Raw genomic sequence first — 19,157 nt, 5'->3', positions numbered from 1 at the left:
GAATTCGTAGTTTGGAAGTTAGGAGGAGGTGCGGGATTACCAAAACTGTTGTCCAGAGGGCTGAGGAGGGGTTGTTGAGGTGGTTCGGACATGTAGAGAGAATGGAGCGAAACAGAATGACTTCAAGAGTGTATCAGTCTGTAGTGGAAGGAAGGCGGGGTAGGGGTCGGCCTAGGAAGGGTTGGAGGGAGGGGGTAAAGGAGGTTTTGTGTGCGAGGGGCTTGGACTTCCAGCAGGCATGCGTGAGCGTGTTTGATAGGAGTGAATGGAGACAAATGGTTTTTAATACTTGACGTGCTGTTGGAGTGTGAGCAAAGTAACATTTATGAAGGGATTCAGGGAAACCGGCAGGCCGGACTTGAGTCCTGGAGATGGGAAGTACAGTGCCTGCACTCTGAAGGAGGGGTGTTAATGTTGCAGTTTAAAAACTGTAGTGTAAAGCACCCTTCTGGCAAGACAGTGATGGAGTGAATGATGGTGAAAGTTTTTGCTTTTTCGGGCCACCCTGCCTTGGTGGGAATCGGCCGGTGTGATAATAAAAAAAAAAAAAAAAAAAAAAATATATATATATATATATATATATATATATATATATATATATATATATTAAACACATATATATATATATATATATATATATATATATATATATATATATATATATATGATGTTGCTCTTCGCCTAGCCGCCCCCATCCTCACCGAACATAGGTGTATTTGCGGCAGGGCGACGCTGATCAATTCGGACTTCATGGTCTCGTGTGTCACACAGCAGAAGAGAAGTATGCCAGGCATGAGGAGGTCAGTGACATCATAAAGAGAAGCCTCGCCACATCCCGTTGCCCAGCTCAACGGGAACCCCAAGTGCAAAGGTCTGACGGAAGTCAAAAGCGTCCTGATGGGGCCACTTTCCTACCCTGGAAAGATGGAAAGCAGATTGCCTGGGACTACACCTGTGCCGCCACATTGGCAGACACCTACTTGCCATACTCCGTAGTGGAAGGGGGTGGAGCTGCCAGCCACAGGGAGACCCAGAAGATCCGCAAATATGAAGACCTCACCCCCTTGCTATAACTTCATCCCAATAGGGTCGGAGACCCTTGGAGCATGGGGCAAGTGTGCTCTAAAGTTCCTAATAGAGCTGGGTGAAAAGCTCATCATAGAAACCAAGGACCACAGGGCGACCAGCTTCCTCTTTCAGAGACTCAGTGTTGCGATCCAGAGAGGAAATGCCTGCAGCATTCTGGGCACGCGGCCCACCGCCGGGGAGCTGGACTAATTATTCGAGATGTAGCTCTGAGTTACCTATGTTGTTTTACTTTTTATCATATTTTTGTGAATGTTCTGTCAATGTATTTTGTCTTTAAATAAACTATATATATATATATATATATATATATATATATATATATATATATATATATATATATATATATATATATATATATATATATATATATATATATATATATATATATATAGATAACAGGGATATCTTGCTACTCCTACTTAGACTTTGGTCACACTTCACAGACACGCACATGCATATATATATACATACATCTAGGTTTTTCTCCTTTTTCTAAATAGCTCTTGTTCTTCTTTATTTCTTCTATTGTCCATGGGGAAGTGGAAAAGAATCTTTCCTCCGTAAGCCATGCGTGTCGTATGAGGCGACTAAAATGCCGGGAGCAATGGGCTAGTAAGCCCTTCTCCTGTAGACATTTACTAAAAAAGAGAAGAAGAAAAACTTTATAAAACTGGGATGCTTAAATGTGCGAGGATGTAGTGCGGATGACAAGAAACAGATGATTGCTGATGTTATGAATGAAAAGAAGTTGGATGTCCTGGCCCTAAGCGAAACAAAGCTGAAGGGGGTAGGAGAGTTTCAGTGGGGGGAAATAAATGGGATTAAATCTGGAGTATCTGAGAGAGTTAGAGCAAAGGAAGGGGTAGCAGTAATGTTAAATGATCAGTTATGGAAGGAGAAAAGAGAATATGAATGTGTAAATTCAAGAATTATGTGGATTAAAGTAAAGGTTGGATGCGAGAAGTGGGTCATAAAAAGCGTGTATGCACCTGGAGAAGAGAGGAATGCAGAGGAGAGAGAGATTTTGGGAGATGTTAAGTGAATGTATAGGAGCCTTTGAACCAAGTGAGAGAGTAATTGTGGTAGGGGACCTGAATGCTAAAGTAGGAGAAACTTTTATAGAGGGTGTGGTAGGTAAGTTTGGGGTGCCAGGTGTAAATGATAATGGGAGCCCTTTGATTGAACTTTGTATAGAAAGGGGTTTAGTTATAGGAAATACATATTTTAAGAAAAAGAGGATAAATAAGTATACAAGATATGATGTAGGGCGAAATGACTAGTTTGTTGGATTATGTATTGGTAGATAAAAGACTGTTGAGTAGACTTCAGGATGTACATGTTTATAGAGGGGCCACAGATATATCAGATCACTTTCTAGTTGTAGCTACACTGAGAGTAAAAGGTAGATTGGATACAAGGAGAATAGTAGCATCAGGGAAGAAAGAGGTGAAGGTTTATAAACTAAAAGAGGAGGCAGTTAGGGTAAGATATAAACAGCTATTGGAGGATAGATGGGCTAATGAGAGCATAGGCAATGGGGCCGAAGAGATATGGGGTAGGTTTAAAAATGTAGTGTTAGAGTGTTCAGCAGAAGTTTGTGGTTACAGGAAAGTGGGTGCAGGAGGGAAGAGGAGCGATTGGTGGAATGATGATGTAAAGAGAGTAGTAAGGGAGAAAAAGTTAGCATATGAGAAGTTTTTACAAAGTAGAAGTGATGCAAGGAGGGAAGAGTATATGGAGAAAAAGAGAGAGGTTAAGAGAGTGGTGAAGCAATGTAAAAAGAGAGCAAATGAGAGAGTGAGTGAGATGTTATCAACAAATTTTGTTGAAAATAAGAAAAAGTTTTGGAGTGAGATTAACAAGTTAAGAAAGCCTAGAGAACAAATGGATTTGTCAGTTAAAAATAGGAGAGGAGAGTTATTAAATGGAGAGTTAGAGGTATTGGGAAGATGGAGGGAATATTTTGAGGAATTGTTAAATGTTGATGAAGATAGGGAAGCTGTGATTTCGTGTATAGGGCAAGGAGGAATAACATCTTGTAGGAGTGAGGAAGAGCCAGTTGTGAGTGTGGGGGAAGTTCGTGAGGCAGTAGGTAAAATGAAAGGGGGTAAGGCAGCCGGGATTGATGGGATAAAGATAGAAATGTTAAAAGCAGGTGGGGATATAGTTTTGGAGTGATTGGTGCAATTATTTAATAAATGTATGGAAGAGGGTAAAGTACCTAGGGATTGGCAGAGAGCATGCATAGCTCCTTTGTATAAAGGCAAAGGGGATAAAAGAGAGTGCAAAAATTATAGGGGGATAAGTCTGTTGAGTATACCTGGTAAAGTGTATCGTAGAGTTATAATTGAAAGAATTAAGAGTAAGACGGAGAATAGGATAGCAGATGAACAAGGAGGCTTTAGGGAAGGTAGGGGGTGTGTGGACCAGGTGTTTACAGTGAAACATATAAGTGAACAGTATTTAGATAAGGCTAAAGAGGTCTTTGTGGCATTTATGGATTTGGAAAAGGCGTATGACAGGGTGGATAGGGGGGCAATGTGGCAGATGTTGCAAGTGTATGGTGTAGGAGGTAGGTTACTGAAAGCAGTGAAGAGTTTTTACGAGGATAGTGAGGCTCAAGTTAGAGTATGTAGGAAAGAGGGAAATTTTTTCCCAGTAAAAGTAGGCCTTAGACAAGGATGTGTGATGTCACCGTGGTTGTTTAATATATTTATAGATGGGGTTGTAAGAGAAGTAAATGCGAGGGTCTTGGCAAGAGGTGTGGAGTTAAAAGATAAAGAATCACACACAAAGTGGGAGTTGTCACAGCTACTCTTTGCTGATGACACTGTGCTCTTGGGAGATTCTGAAGAGAAGTTGCAGAGATTGGTGGATGAATTTGGTAGGGTGTGCAAAAGAAGAAAATTAAAGGTGAATACAAGAAAGAGTAAGGTTATGAGGATAACAAAAAGATTAGGTGATGAAAGATTGGATATCAGATTGGAGGGAGAGAGTATGGAGGAGGTGAACGTATTCAGATATTTGGGAGTGGACGTGTCAGCGGATGGGTCTATGAAAGATGAGGTGAATCATAGAATTGATGAGGGAAAAAGAGTGAGTGGTGCACTTAGGAGTCTGTGGAAACAAAGAACTTTGTCCTTGGAGGCAAAGAGGGAATGTATGAGAGTATAGTTTTACCAACGCTCTTATATGGGTGTGAAGCGTGGGTGATGAATGTTGCAGCGAGGAGAAGGCTGGAGGCAGTGGAGATGTCATGTCTGAGGGCAATGTGTGGTGTGAATATAATGCAGAGAATTCGTAGTTTGGAAGTTAGGAGGAGGTGCGGGGTTACCAAAACTGTTGTCCAGAGGGCTGAGGAAGGGTTGTTGAGGTGGTTCGGACATGTAGAGAGAATGGAGCGAAACAGAATGACTTCAAGAGTGTATCAGTCTGTAGTGGAAGGAAGGCGGGGTAGGGGTCGGCCTAGGAAAGGTTGGAGGGAGGGGGTAAAGGAGGTTTTGTGTGCGAGGGGCTTGGACTTCCAGCAGGCATGCATGAGCGTGTTTGATAGGAGTGAATGGAGACAAATGGTTTTTAATACTTGACGTGCTGTTGAAGTGTGAGCAAAGTAACATTTATGAAGGGATTCAGGGAAACCGGCAGGCCGGACTTGAGTCCTGGAGATGGGAAGTACAGTGCCTGCACTCTGAAGGAGGGGTGTTAATGTTGGAGTTTAAAAACTGTAGTGTAAAGCACCCTTCTGGCAAGACAGTGATGGAGTGAATGATGGTGAAAGTTTTTCTTTTTCGGGCCACCCTGCCTTGGTGGGAATCGGCCAGTGTGATAATAATAATAAAAATATATAATATAGGGGGTGGTAGGAGAAAATTCTCAACCAGCTTCAGGGAGAACCTTGAGTTTTCCCTGAAGCAAGTTTATTCTTTTCTTTGAGGATGAGGGTCCCTATAACAGTTCTAGAGGTGGTACCTCCCTATATATATATATATATGTATATATATATATATATATATATATATATATATATATATATATATATATATATATATATATATATATATATATATATATATATATATATATATATATAATATCATAGTGAGTGTGGGAGGCAGTCACGTTGAATTCAAGGTAGGGAAGGTCAGGTCCAATTTCTTCGTAGATCATCTTTTCTTGACAATAGCTGAATAGAAAAAACATGGCATCTATTGCAGTTACTACTATTACGACTTCAACAACAACAACAACTGCTACTACTGCTACTACTACTACTACTATTACTAGAATTATATAATAATGGTAATATCGCTCCCGCTCCTGCTATTTATGCTATCAATACCGCTAGTATTACTGATAGTACTGCTTAATAAGACACATGTGCAACACCTAGTTATCATTAGTGACGAAACGTTACGCTTGTACAAGCTGGCTTCACCAGTCAAATAGAAAGATGATTATAATTAGTACTGATGTAATCAGTTCATCACTCTTGATAGGAAATGGTCAGTCACTTAGCTTAAAACAGAGACTTGTATACTGGAACCAATAGACAAGTGTATCAGCTTGGAGACAACGTAACAGGTGAGCGAGGCACAGTAGTGGAGAGACACTGTGATATCGCTTCTATTATTACGCCTACATATATTACTGATGGTAATACTGCCACAAATATTGCCACTACTGCTCTGCTGATGCTGCGGCTACTACTACTATTACTACCTCTGATACTTCTACAAATACTACTATTTCGTCTTTTACCAATTACTTACATTCAAGAACCACTGCACCTTGAAGACGTTTGGATTAGCTTCGATATCACACTCGAAGTAAACATCGTCTCCTTCTTTGATGCTGGAAATATTCAAGTTCTGGCCTGGACGAAGACGCAGACGTGGTGAGTCTGAAAAAGAGAATATTTATTTATACATACATTTGTCGTGCCGGATAGGTAAAACTGGTCAATTAGCAAAAACTTATTTAAAATTAAGTCCTTTCTAAAATATTCTCTTGTACATTTAAAGATGCATATTTTTCATTTATGTTAATGTGAAAATTAATAATTTTGTACTAAAAGAACTTTACAAAACTTACCTAACCTTATTATAACAAGCGCAATTTAATTTAGCCTAATCCAATTAAATATATTTTAGATAAGTTTACAATAGTTAATAATGAACAATGAAATATATTTTTTTTTTCGTTAGGCTCTCAATGATTTTTGCGAAATTATTGTACTGTAGCTCAGTGGTATAGTGATGGACCTACATCAGAAGGGACCGGAAAATGGCATAGACTCCCGGCATTGTGAATCGCATAGTCAAATTACCTTACAGCTGCTGACTTTGCTGACCTTGCAGTAGAGAGGTAGGAGAGTGTTATGACAGTTTCTGGTCGTATCCTGTATGATGGCAATGTACCACAGATGAAAACTGCGTTTTGAAAAGAACCGAGGCAGAATAGCAGCTCTTTGATGTTTAAAAACGAGAAAAAATATGCTGTCAAGAATAAAAAACAAAGGCAGAGAAAGACAAAAAGGAAAAAGAAAGAAATATGAAACAAAAGCACACAAGCATCGACAGGAAAATCGGACAAAACAAAGACCAGAGAACAATAAGACTCACAATAGACGACAAGTTTCCTTGCGTCTTCTAGAGCTGTACCGTCCAGGAGTGGATTGTCTGCTCTGCAGGCGATAACGGCCCCGTTGTTACTCCTGTTGGGTGCCAGGTGAAGGGTCGACCTGCTCACGTTACCCTCTGACAGCACCTGAAGACAAGAATTAATGTTTTGCTCACTCAAAATCTTTAAATAAAACTGTGTGTGTGTGTGTGTGTGTGTGTGTGTGTGTGTGTGTGTGTGTGTGATGTCACCATGGTTGTTTAACATATTTATAGACGGGATTGTACAAGAAAAGGCTATGGTGTTGGGGAGAAGGGTGGGATTAAATTATGGGGAATCAAAATACAAAATGGAAGTTGACAGTTACTTTTTGCTGATGATACTGTGCTTTTGGGAGATTCTAAAGAAAAGTTGCATAGGTTAGTGGAAGAGTCTGGGAGGGCGTGTAAAGGTAGAAAGTTGAAAATGAAAATAGATAAGAGTAAGGTGATGAGGGTACCAAACGATTTAGACAAAGAAAAATTGGATATCACATTGAAGAGAATATAGAAGTGAATGTTTTCAGATATTTGGGAGTTGATTTGTCAACAGATGGGTTTATGAAGGATGAGGTTAACTACAGAACTGATGAAAAAAAAGGTGAGTGGTGCTTTGAAGTATCTATGGAGACAAAAAACGTTATCCAGGCAGGCAAAGAAGGAAATGTACGAGTGTAGTGGTACCAACACTTTTGTATGGATGTGAAACATGGATTGCAAATGTTGCAGCAAGGAGAAGGCTGGAGGCAGTAGAGATGTGTCTAAGGGCAATATGTGGTGTAAATATTATGCAGAGAACTCAGTGTGGAAATTAGGAGTGTGGAGTTTCTAAAAGTATTAGTCAGAGAGCTGAGGAGGGGTTGTTAGGTGGTTCGGTCGTTTACTGAGGATGGAGCAAAGTAGAATGGCTTGGAGAACATATAAATCTGTAAGGGAAGGAAGCCGAGGTAGGGGTCGTCCTAGGGATGGCTGGAGGGAGGGGGTAAAGGGGCTTTTGTGGGGGAGGGGCTTGGACCTCCAGCAAGCGTGCTGGATGTCCAACACGGCTAGTCAAAGTGTTATTGATTAAATACCACTTGTTCGTGGTTACAATACCATGTATTATATATATATATATATATATATATATATATATATATATATATATATATATATATATATATATATATATATATATATATATATATATATATATATATATATATATATATATATATAATGTCTTGCCGAATAGGTGAAACCTACAAATTTGCCTTAAATACCAATGCTCTTCTCGCAGAATAAGGCAAGCGAAAATTGGTGTATACAGTAATTTTGCACAAATCATTCTGAACCTAACAAAAAATATCATTGTTTATTGTTAAATAAGTGTAAATTTATCTAGAAATATTTAGTTAGATTAGTCTAAATTAAATTGCGGTTGTTATAATAAGGTTAGGTAAGTTTCCTAAGGTTCTTTTGGTACAATATTAATTTTTTCATTAACATAACCCCTCCCCCCATCCTCTGCGAATTTGCTGTTCTGAATTCCCGGCTTCAGTAATTCGCAGATTTTTCCTTAGAACTTAACTAATAATTGTTCACGGAAATCCCCGCAAATTCGCGGACTTTTTTTTTTTTCTTTTGTGGCAATATATAATTTTTTATGCATTTTAATGCTAAATATTAAGAAAAATATAATTTAATAATTTTCTAACATAAATATTAACGTAAATTCAACAAAATTTCCACACAAAACATAATACTGTATAATTTTTTTAGTGCTGTAGAGAGAACAAATTATTACCGTATATTTACCGTACATATACTAAAGAAAATGGGGTTGCATGAATTACTGTATACCAAAGAAAACGGGCTTGCATGAATTACAATGTACCAAAGAAAACGGGCTTGCATGAATTACAATGTACCAAAGAAAACGGGCTTGCATGAATTACAATGTACCAAAGAAAACGGGCTTGCATGAATTACACATCATCATAAGACAGCCGCTCCTCACCTAAAGAAGTGTTCCTTCGATCCCCATCGGGGAGGGGAACCTATAATAATCGTACCAGAGCCTGACTTACTCCTTCATGAGGAAATGGTATGGTGATACCGACAAGATGTGGAAAAAGACACTTATGTACAGTTCTTGACAATGAGGAAATGGTATGGTGATACCGACAAGATGTGTCTTTTTCCACATCTTGTCGGTATCACCATACCATTTCCTCATTGTCAAGGAACTGTACATAAGTGTCTTTTTACTCCTTCATGATGTTTGCAAACCGTGTAAGGATCAAACCCAACAGTGGAGTAATAAATGACTCGACTAAGCTTGCCCTTGCTGCTGCTGTAAACACTTGCCTACAGGTTAAATTTACAGCCATCCACTCGACGAAGGACTCATTCATCGTCGTCTGTACTGACGATTATGAAGCCTCAAAGCTGATCGCCGACACTTCTATGAAAACCCTCAGAGACCGACAGTTCACCATCTCCCCTTCACCTTTTTTGCTGGCGAAACGTTCCGTTTTCGTCAAACGGCTGGACAAACTCGTCACTTCTTTATCGACTGAGGATCTCAAGACCTCGATCGAGGAACAAAATACCTGGGCGTCGATTGAACATATCACCAAGATCCCCAACGCCTCTACAATGATCAAGCTAACCTCCAACATCGATATGGCTACTAGAGCACTGTCTGACGGCCTAGCTATCTCGTATTATCATATCCATCCAAGTCACATAGAACCCGAACGTTTCGCCCACATCTCGCCATGCTGGACCTGCTACTCCTATCACCACTCAACGCCTGACTGTCCTCTGAAAGGGAACAAGTACTGCACAAACTGCGGTAAAGACGGCCATGACTTCAAGGAATGTTCTACTACCACTACCTCTCCTACCTGCCTCAGCTGCAAAGGTACTCACCACACCCTTGCAGCAAAATGCCCTCTACGTAAAGAAGTTATGTCTAAGAAAATCATTGAAGAAACCAAGAACAACAACTCTAAATCGCCAACATACGCCGCCATTGCAAAAATTCAATCAGATACCACCGAACTCCTTCAAGCTACACAACAATCATCTCCACCCAGCCAGTCCCTCTCTGCTCGTCCTGACGCTGCTCCATCCAAGGTGCTATACTGTATGATGTATGCACACCTCACTAATGCTGCTAACCCTGGCTCATTCAACACCACAATCAATGAACTGTTTCGCCTTAACAACATGCCAAACTTCAACTTTCCAGACTCGCCACCATCACAAGACCTCCTCAAGTTAATTCCAGACATTGTTAACTTCACCTCAACCCCTGGTCCTACTCGTATCTCTGACCAAGACTCTACTCCAGAACCAACACCACCGTCTACTGCCACTTTTCACCACCCACCACCAGCCCAACAAATCACAACCGACCAACACTCCCTGCTTCCTCTCAACACAGTCACAGATGACGAAATAGTACCAGAACATTATGAACAACCCTCGGACAACGACGAAGTAGTAGTCGAAGAAGTAACCGAAGAAGAAACCACAGGCAACCGTTACCTAAGCCAAGCCTTTAATGGGTTTCTAACCTTCTACACCACCCCCAACCTCCCAACCGCAATGAGCGCAGCTGATATGCTCCACTTAATGAAAGAAGGAGCTGTTAAGTACACCTGCACCAAACCTCACCAAATTCCTTTTGAAAACGCACTATCTTACCTCGTGACGAATCTGAACTGTTCCAACCTCAGAATGCAACTATTCCACATGTCCAAGAGAGACTTCAAAAGACTCAAGAGTGGCTCCATCACCAGCGAAGTGTAGCCAAACACTCAACACACTTCCGCAACACACAACGTGAACCTCCCGACACCTGACGTCCAAACCAGCTCTTCACCTCAGCCTGAAGCATATCAGCCAGCGAGCACTGTCTGCAGTCTGCTCTCTCCTCTATGTCCTCAACGTGCCCTCTCTACACTGCCTCGCAGTGCTACATAGCTGGGTTTAGCCCTGGCTCTTTCATCTGCAACTCGAGACCTTCCTCTCACGACTATTCATCGTCTGTCCACACTTCCCCACTCACCCACCGGAGTCCCAACAGAGGAGCCTGCTATGTGTGTTCTCAATGTCTGTCCCACGATCGACTTAGCTGCTGGGTTAAGCCCTGGCTCTATTTCTACAACTAAGAACACTCCTCTCCAGCACTATTCTTCGTGACTCAAGAAATCGTAATGGAGTTTTGAGACTCTATGACCGCGGGTTCAATCCCGGCCGGGGGTATGGTCTATTCTTCGTCTGTCCCGTCTTCCCCGCTCATCCCATTTGGGATCTTACCTGAACTTTCGTTCGTTCGTTCGTTTACAATGTACCAAAGAAAACGGGCTTGCATGAATTACAATGTACCAAAGAAAATGGGCTAGCATGAATTACAGTACAAATGGGGGTAACATCAGTATTTTACATTCTAGCACACCGCGAGACATAGCAGTACAGGACTGTATACGGGTCTATCTTTACATTCACTTTTTTTAAGGATGATGTATGAAGCTGAATTTAAAATTAATGAAATTAAATTAGTGTTTTGGGGGCATATTTAGGATTTAAATTATAAAAATAGGCATTTATAGGCATTTTTTTAAAAGCGTCCATATTTCTCAGTTTTTCCAAATTCCCGGGTGATTTTGGAACGTAACCCCCCAGCGAATTAAAAGGGGGCTAGCGTGTGTGTGTGTGTGTGTGTGTGTGTGTGTGTGTGTGTGTGTGTGTGTGTGTGTGTGTGTGTGTGTGTGTGTGTGTGTGTGTGTGTGTGTGTACGTGTGTACTCAATTGTACTCGCCTAATTGTGGTTGCAGGGGTCGAGACTCAGCTCCTGGCCCCGCCTCTTCACTGATCGCTACTGGATCCTCTCTCTCTCTGCTTTCTGAGCTTTGTCATACCTCTTCTTAAAACTATGTATGGTTCCTGCCTCCACTACTTCACTTGCTAGGCTATTCCACTTGCTGACAACTCTGACTGAAGAAATACTTCCTAACGTCCCTGTGACTCGTCTGAGTCTTCAGCTTCCAGTTGTGACCCCTTGTCCCTGTGTCCCCTCTCTGGAACATCCTATCTCTGTCCACCTTGTCTATTCCCCGCAGTATCTTGTATGTCGTTATCATGTCTCCCCTGGCCCTTCTGTCCCCCAGTGTCGTCAGTCCGATTTCCCTTAACCTTTCCTCGTACGACATTCCCTTGAGCTCTGGGACTAGCCTTGTTGCAAACCTTTGTACTTTCTCTAACTTCTTGACGTGCTTGACCAGGTGTGGGTTCCAGACTGGTGCTGCATACTCCAGTATGGGCCTAACATACACAGTGTACAGTGTCTTGAACGATTCCTTATTAATGTATCGGAACGCTATTCTCAGGTTTGCCAGGCGCCCGTATGCTGCAGCGGTTATTTGGTTGATGTGTGCCTCCGGTGATGTGCTCGGTGTTATGGTCACCCCAAGGTCTTTCTCCCTGAGTGAGGTCTGTAGTCTTTGTCCACCTAGCCTATACTCTGTCTGCGGTCTTCTTTGCCCCTCCCCAATCTTCATGACTTTGCATTTGGCTGGATTGAATTCGAGAAGCCAGTTACTGGACCACATGTCCAGCCTGTGTGTGTGTGTGTGTGTGTGTGTGTGTGTGTGTGTGTGTAAGTGTGTACTCAATTGTACTCGCCTAATTGTGGTTGCAGGGGTGGAGACTCAGCTCCTGACCCCGCCTCTTCACTGAGTGCTACTAGGTCCTCTCTCTCTCCCTGCTCCATGAACTTAATCATACCTCGTCTTAAAGCTATGTATGGTTCCTGCCTCCACTACAACACTTGCTAGGCTATTGAACTTCCTGACTACTCTATGACTGAAGAAATACTTCCTAACATCTCTTTGACTCATCTGGATGTTCAATTTCCAACTGTGACCCCTTGTTTCTGTGTCCCCTCTCTGGAACATCCTGTCAGTCCACCTTGTCTTTTCCACGCAGTATTTTGTATGTCGTTATCATGCCTCCAATAACCCTTCTGTCCTCCAGTGTCGTCAGGCCGATTTCCCTTAACCTTTCTTCATAGGACATTCCCCTTAGCTCTGGAACTAACCTTGTCGCAAACCTTTGCACTTTATCTAATTTCTTGACGTGCCTGACCAGGTGTGGGGTCCAAAACTGGTGCTGTATACTCCAGTACGGGCCTGACGTACACGATGTACAGTGTCTTGAACGATTCCTTACTAAGGTATCGGAACGCTTTTCTCAGGTTTGCAGGCGCCCATATGCTGCAGCAGTTATCTGGTTGATGTGTGCTTCCGGAGACGTGCTCGGTGTTATACTCACCCCAAGATCTTTCTCCTTGAGCGAGGTTTGCAGTCTTTGGCCACCTAGCCTATACTCCGTCTGCGATCTTCTGTGCCCTTCCCCGACCTTCATGACTTTGCATTTGGCGGGGTTAAATTCGAGAAGCCAGTTGCTGGACCAGGTGTCCAGTCTGTCCAGGTCTCTTCGAAGTCCTCCCTGATCCTCATCTGATTTAATTCTCATTAACTTCACAGCATTCGCGAACGGGGACACTTCTGAATCTAACCCTTCCATCATGTCATTCATATATACCAAAAATAGCACTGGTCCTAGGACCGACCCCTGTGCGACCCTGCTCGTCACAGGTGCCCACTGTGATACCTCATCACGTACCAAGACTCGTTGTTGCCTCCCTGTCAGGTATTCTCTGATCCATTGCAGTGCCCTTCCTGTTATATGCGCCTGATCCTCTAATCTGCAATAATCTCTTGTGAGGAACTGTGTCAAAGGCCTTCTTGCAGTCCAAGAAGATGCAATCAACCCACCCCTCTCTCTCGTGTCTTACTTCTGTTACTTTATCATAAAACTCCAGAAGGTTTGTGACACAGGATTTGTCTTCCATGAATCCGTGCTGGTTGGCGTTTATACTCTTGTTCCGTTCCAGGTGCTCCACCACTCTCTTCCTGATAATCTTCATGGCTTTGTGTGTGTGTGTAATATATATATATATATATATATATATATATATATATATATATATATATATATATATATATATATATATATATATATATATATATAATTTTAATGTGTATTGAATCTCTCTCAAGGTTAACGGAAACCTACAAGTAGTCTGTATATTTCGATGTCTAGCAGAGGTCCTCTTCAGCATACTATACCAATAAGAGGAGGGGCAGGTTACTCTTCCTTCCCTTGTTTCAAACATGACTGCGTCCTATTCCAGGTGCTGTGTAACTTCAACGGGTTTAGCGCTTTCCCTATGATTATAAAAGGAATAATTGGATAGCTCCAACATCGGGTTTGGACAAACATGCTGAATGTACTATTGTTGTTGAATAAAGCGCCTGAGAGGGGACACCTGATGACACCTGAGGGAGGATACCTCTGACGTCTGATGGGTGCACACCTGATGGGAGAACACCTGGTGGGAGAACACCTGTTGGGAGAACACCTGTTGGGAGAACACCTAATGGGAGGATAACTGATTGTTATGCAGCTGCCAATGTGCGTATAAGCATCAGTAGCCCTGTAATTATTCATCAGACGTAACAGAACCTCACACTTTACATGATTTCCTCTGTGTTTATGCCCTTTAAACGGTATTGTATTGATATATAGTTTAGTCACGTAAGTGTGAACACAACCAGCGTAAATCATCCAGTATAGGCACATCCACTGAAAATACATCCAGTGAAGCTACATTTAGATACATTTAGTGAAGCTACAGTATAGATGCATTTAGTGAAGCTACAGTATAGATACATTTAGTGAAGCTGCAGTATAGATACATTTAGTGAAGCTACAGTATAGATACATTTAGTGAAGCTACAGTATAGATACATTCAGTGAAGCTGCAGTATAGATACATTTAGTGAAGCTACAGTATAGATACATTTAGTGAAGCTACAGTATAGATACATTTAGTGAAGCTACAGTATAGATACATTTAGTGAAGCTACAGTATAGATACATTTAGTGAAGCTACAGTATAGATACATTTAGTGAAGCTACAGTATAGATACATTCAGTGAAGCTACAGTATAGATACATTCAGTGAAGCTACAGTATAGATACATTTAGTGAAGCTACAGTATAGATACATTTAGTGAAGCTACAGTATAGATACATTTAGTGAAGCTACAGTATAGATACATTTAGTGAAGCTACAGTACAGATACATTTAGTGAAACTACTTTATAGATACATTTAGTGGAGCTACAGTGACGATGCATAGATATTTCGTGTGTAAGTTCTGGAAGTAAAGATACATAAACACATGCAGTGTAGATACATGCAGCAAATACAATACATGATACAGTATTATAATAAAATCTATCCTGTCTATGAAACTGATCCCGTAATACCATGTTATTCTGATCCCTTAGCATTTAGGTTATGAAAAATTCATGGAAATTAATTTTGTACCCTTCAAGGAACATCCACAACGATTTTTGAGCTTGATGCTAGTGATGGGCTCTTCATCCATGTAACTGGAGCTGACATCCTTGCCCTCCAATCAAACCTGATTGTGGTAGGGTGGTTTTGTGTTAGTGGTTATGGAAGAGTATTGTGAAGTGGGTATAGGAGGAGCAACAGTGATTTATATTAAAATTTTATGAACAACCACGTAGGTAGTGGATAGACAGGAACTATTCAGGGAGGTACTATCCTGGTACGAGTGCAAAACAGAAGCTTGAAAATTTTTTTGCACTCTGGTTGGAATGTTTATCTTTCTGTTTCATGAACATCTACGATGATCGGTAAATTTTTATAAATTCTACCAACATTGACATGCACTTTATTTTCTTAAGTGTTCTCCATGCATATTATGAAGAGTATATTTGTCTTGGATACAAAATCGTGGTTCCAACATTATCGGAGAAAGGACACAGATGTCCAGGAATCTTTTGTTTTGACAATCTTTCACTCTGAGTAGAGATGGATTATGCTTCACACAGGGAAAAGTCGTTGCAATAAAAGCTTGATCTGCAACTGTGGGCTTCCTACAGTGGATTTTGAGCTTGGTGAGGTGTTGCCTCACTGAGTTAGGTAGCATAGGGAGAGTTGTCTTTTTTCTGAGGTATTAGCTCAGTGTTTCAGAAACATGATGCACTTCTCTTGCTTCTTCTCCCTAACGATGTGTAAGCACATGAAAGCGCTTTCGTATTTTTTTTTCAAATTTTCACTGTTTATATGTCGTGCCGAATAATTTCGCAAAAATCATTCTGGATTTAACGAAAAAAAATATATTTCGTTGTATTTATTATTAAATTATTGTAAACTTGTCTATAATATATTGGAGTAGGCTAAATTAAATTGTGCTTGTTATAATAAGGTAAAGTAAATTTTCTAAGGAACTTTTGGTACAAAATTTTTAATTTTTACATTAACATAAATGAAAACATATGTAAATTTAAACATACAAGAGAAAATTATAGAAAGGACTTAATTTTAAATAAGTTCTTGCAAATTGACCAGTTTTACCTTTTCGGCACGATATGTATATATATGTTATATATATATATATATTTTGTATATATATATATATTTTATATATATATATTATATATATATATATATATATATATATATATATATATATATATATATATATATATATATATATATATATATATATATATATATATATATATATTATGTATATATATTTCATATATATATTTTATATACATATATATATTTTATATATATATACATATATATATATATATATATATATATATATATATATATATATATATATATATATATATATATATATATATATATATATAAATTATTGTGTTAAAATATTCTTGACTTGGGTGTACATGAATCATGTAGACATAATGACCCTCGTGACAATACTTAGTAAACCTACAAACCATTTTTAAGCGGTTCTTAATTTCTGTAACTGCAATATCTTCTTTACTATTTAAGAAGCGTGGTCCGAGACCGAACCGCAGAAGCCATGATCCCTGGGACCATTAATAGATATATAATATAGACATATGCGTATAATTCTTCTGCCTTGCAGCCTAACGCTTTCAGATCACCGAGTATTAACTTTCTTTCGAATACACGGTAACTCTACGCCTAAAGCGATTGCCTCTGCAGCTTCAAACAGTAAGTCGAGCGGGTATTGACTTAAGCAAATCCTGTTATGTGCTCAAGGCAAGCATTTTTAGCACTAGCGTCTATTTTTACAATATGTGTCGACCTGCTTTCCATTAGAATGTTTCAGCAGATATTAGTAAAACATCGTAACCCAAGGCACACTCAGTGTCTAAATATTTACTCTTAATATTACAATTAAAGCTCTGAATAAGTACAGTAACATAGCCATAAACTAATACGATTTTCATTAAGTGGTATTTACATAATATTAGTAATTGACAATTTTTTTTTTCATCCGTTGTGTTTGCTCATAAACTGAGAACGTCTGACCCGGCGTTCTCTGATGATGGACTTGGGTCAAAGGAAAGCTCACGTATAGGCTGTGGCAGTTTTATTTTGCCATTTTTATTAAGCATCTTGATTACTCAAAACTTAATCTCTTGTGTTTAATTAGATAACTTTTTGAGTGATCCTTGGCTGTGTAAGTACCGTTTAACGAATTTCAATGGAATTTGCAAATTCCAACGAAATTTGAAATTTGTAAATGCAACACCTGATCGGCTTCAAAGCTTCAAGTTCAACTGAGCTTCCCTAGAGAAAGCCTAAATTGCCATTGGGCTGCATTTTCAGGAGCAGTGGAAGTAGGAAAGCGGAGGAACCTGTTGATATTTTTTCCACCCCAAGAGTGCGAGGTATCTCAGAAGCGCTTCTACAGTCTTGCTTGAAAGTATTAGGACTGTGTAGTTATGAGAAGGTCTCGGAAATGTGAAATTCGTCTTCCAAGAAGTTAGGGCTACAGTATATACGCTACTCTGAAGAAAAAGATTTTAATTAGCAGGCCTCTCTTGGGTCTCGTGTTGTGGTATTACCAGACATGGACGAGGTTATTGATGTTAGTGGGTTTGCCGATGACTTTTCAACCTGAGGATTTTTGGATGATTTGGAAATGATTGATCACAACAATGTTAAGAGTTGGTCATAAGAACAATGTGAAATCCATAATACATTCCGATATGTTCATTAATATTTGTTATGTTTTCACCCATAGAGAATTCATGATTATAAAAACGACCCGAGAAAAAAGGTAAGAATAGAGGAGCACTGTAGTAGGCCTACTGGTTCATAAATCCAAAGAGCATAATGCTGACACGAGTTAGAACAAAAAAAAAAAGTTGTAAAACAAACTTTAATTGAGACAAGGTTTCGCTCTTTGTGGAAACTTTGTCAAGACATAACCAAACTCCACACAGTACGAAACGTTGTCTTTCATATTGGCTAACGCAGGACGGGTCTTAATAACGTCCAATCATTCCCAATTAAATTTGTAAATTTCGAAAATTTCCACTTGGAAGAGCACATTACTGCAGGCGACATCACTCGCCCATCTTCACACCTCACGTTGTTCCACTATGTACATACTTTCTCTTTAACAACCAGGGACCAAATATGTTCTCAAAATGCCATAAACCTCATAGTATCTCGTATCGACTTGTTGGTATATAATACTATATATATATATATATATATATATATATATATATATATATATATATATATATATATATATATATATATATATATATATATATATATATATATATATATATATATATATATATATATATATGCAATAAGATCACAGTAAACAGGTGATTTCGGAATATGCAAAACAACCACTCTGAAAAAATAGAGAAATTCCAAGCGCTTTCGTGACTACTCACATTATCAAGGAACTGATATATATATATATATATATATATATATATATATATATATATATATATATATATATATATATATATATATATATATATATATATATATATATATATATATATATATATATATATATATATATATATATATATATATATATATATATATATATATATATATATATATATATATATATATATATATATATATATATTATATATATAATATGTCGTGCCGAATACGTAAAACTGGTCAATTAGCAAGAACTCATTTAAAATTAAATCCTTTCTAAAATTTTCTCTTATACGTTTAAACATGTATTATTTCATTTATGTTAATGTAAAAATTAAAAATATTGTAGCAAAAGAACGTTAGAAAATTTTCCTAACTTTATTATAACAAGCGCAATTTAATTTAGCCTAATCCAACTAAATATTTTAGATAATTTTACAGTAATTTAATAAACAAACACAAAATATATTTTTTTCGTTAGGTTCAGAATGAGTTTTGCGAAATTACTGCATACACAAATTTTCGCTTGCCTTATTCGGC

General features: G+C 39.0%; 1 protein-coding gene across 2 annotated transcripts in view; it reads right to left on the bottom strand.

The window, feature by feature from the left end:
* The window catches only part of LOC128694939 (neural cell adhesion molecule 1-B-like), a 216,112-nt gene that overhangs the window by 42,883 nt on the left and 154,072 nt on the right, over nucleotides 1–19,157 (bottom strand). For both annotated transcript variants that reach the window (XM_070094367.1, XM_070094366.1), the window contains exons 8-9: nucleotides 6,711–6,855; nucleotides 5,859–5,989 (exon numbers count right to left, since the gene is read on the bottom strand). In XM_070094367.1, coding sequence (XP_069950468.1) covers nucleotides 5,859–5,989; nucleotides 6,711–6,855 — 276 coding nt within the window. The remainder of the gene's footprint in view (nucleotides 1–5,858; nucleotides 5,990–6,710; nucleotides 6,856–19,157) is intronic.

The sequence above is a fragment of the Cherax quadricarinatus genome, chromosome 45 (assembly GCF_038502225.1).
Source record: "Cherax quadricarinatus isolate ZL_2023a chromosome 45, ASM3850222v1, whole genome shotgun sequence".
NCBI lineage: Eukaryota > Metazoa > Arthropoda > Malacostraca > Decapoda > Parastacidae > Cherax > Cherax quadricarinatus.
The sequence above is the reverse complement of the archived record's forward strand: the minus strand, read 5'-3'. Positions and strand labels throughout refer to the sequence as shown.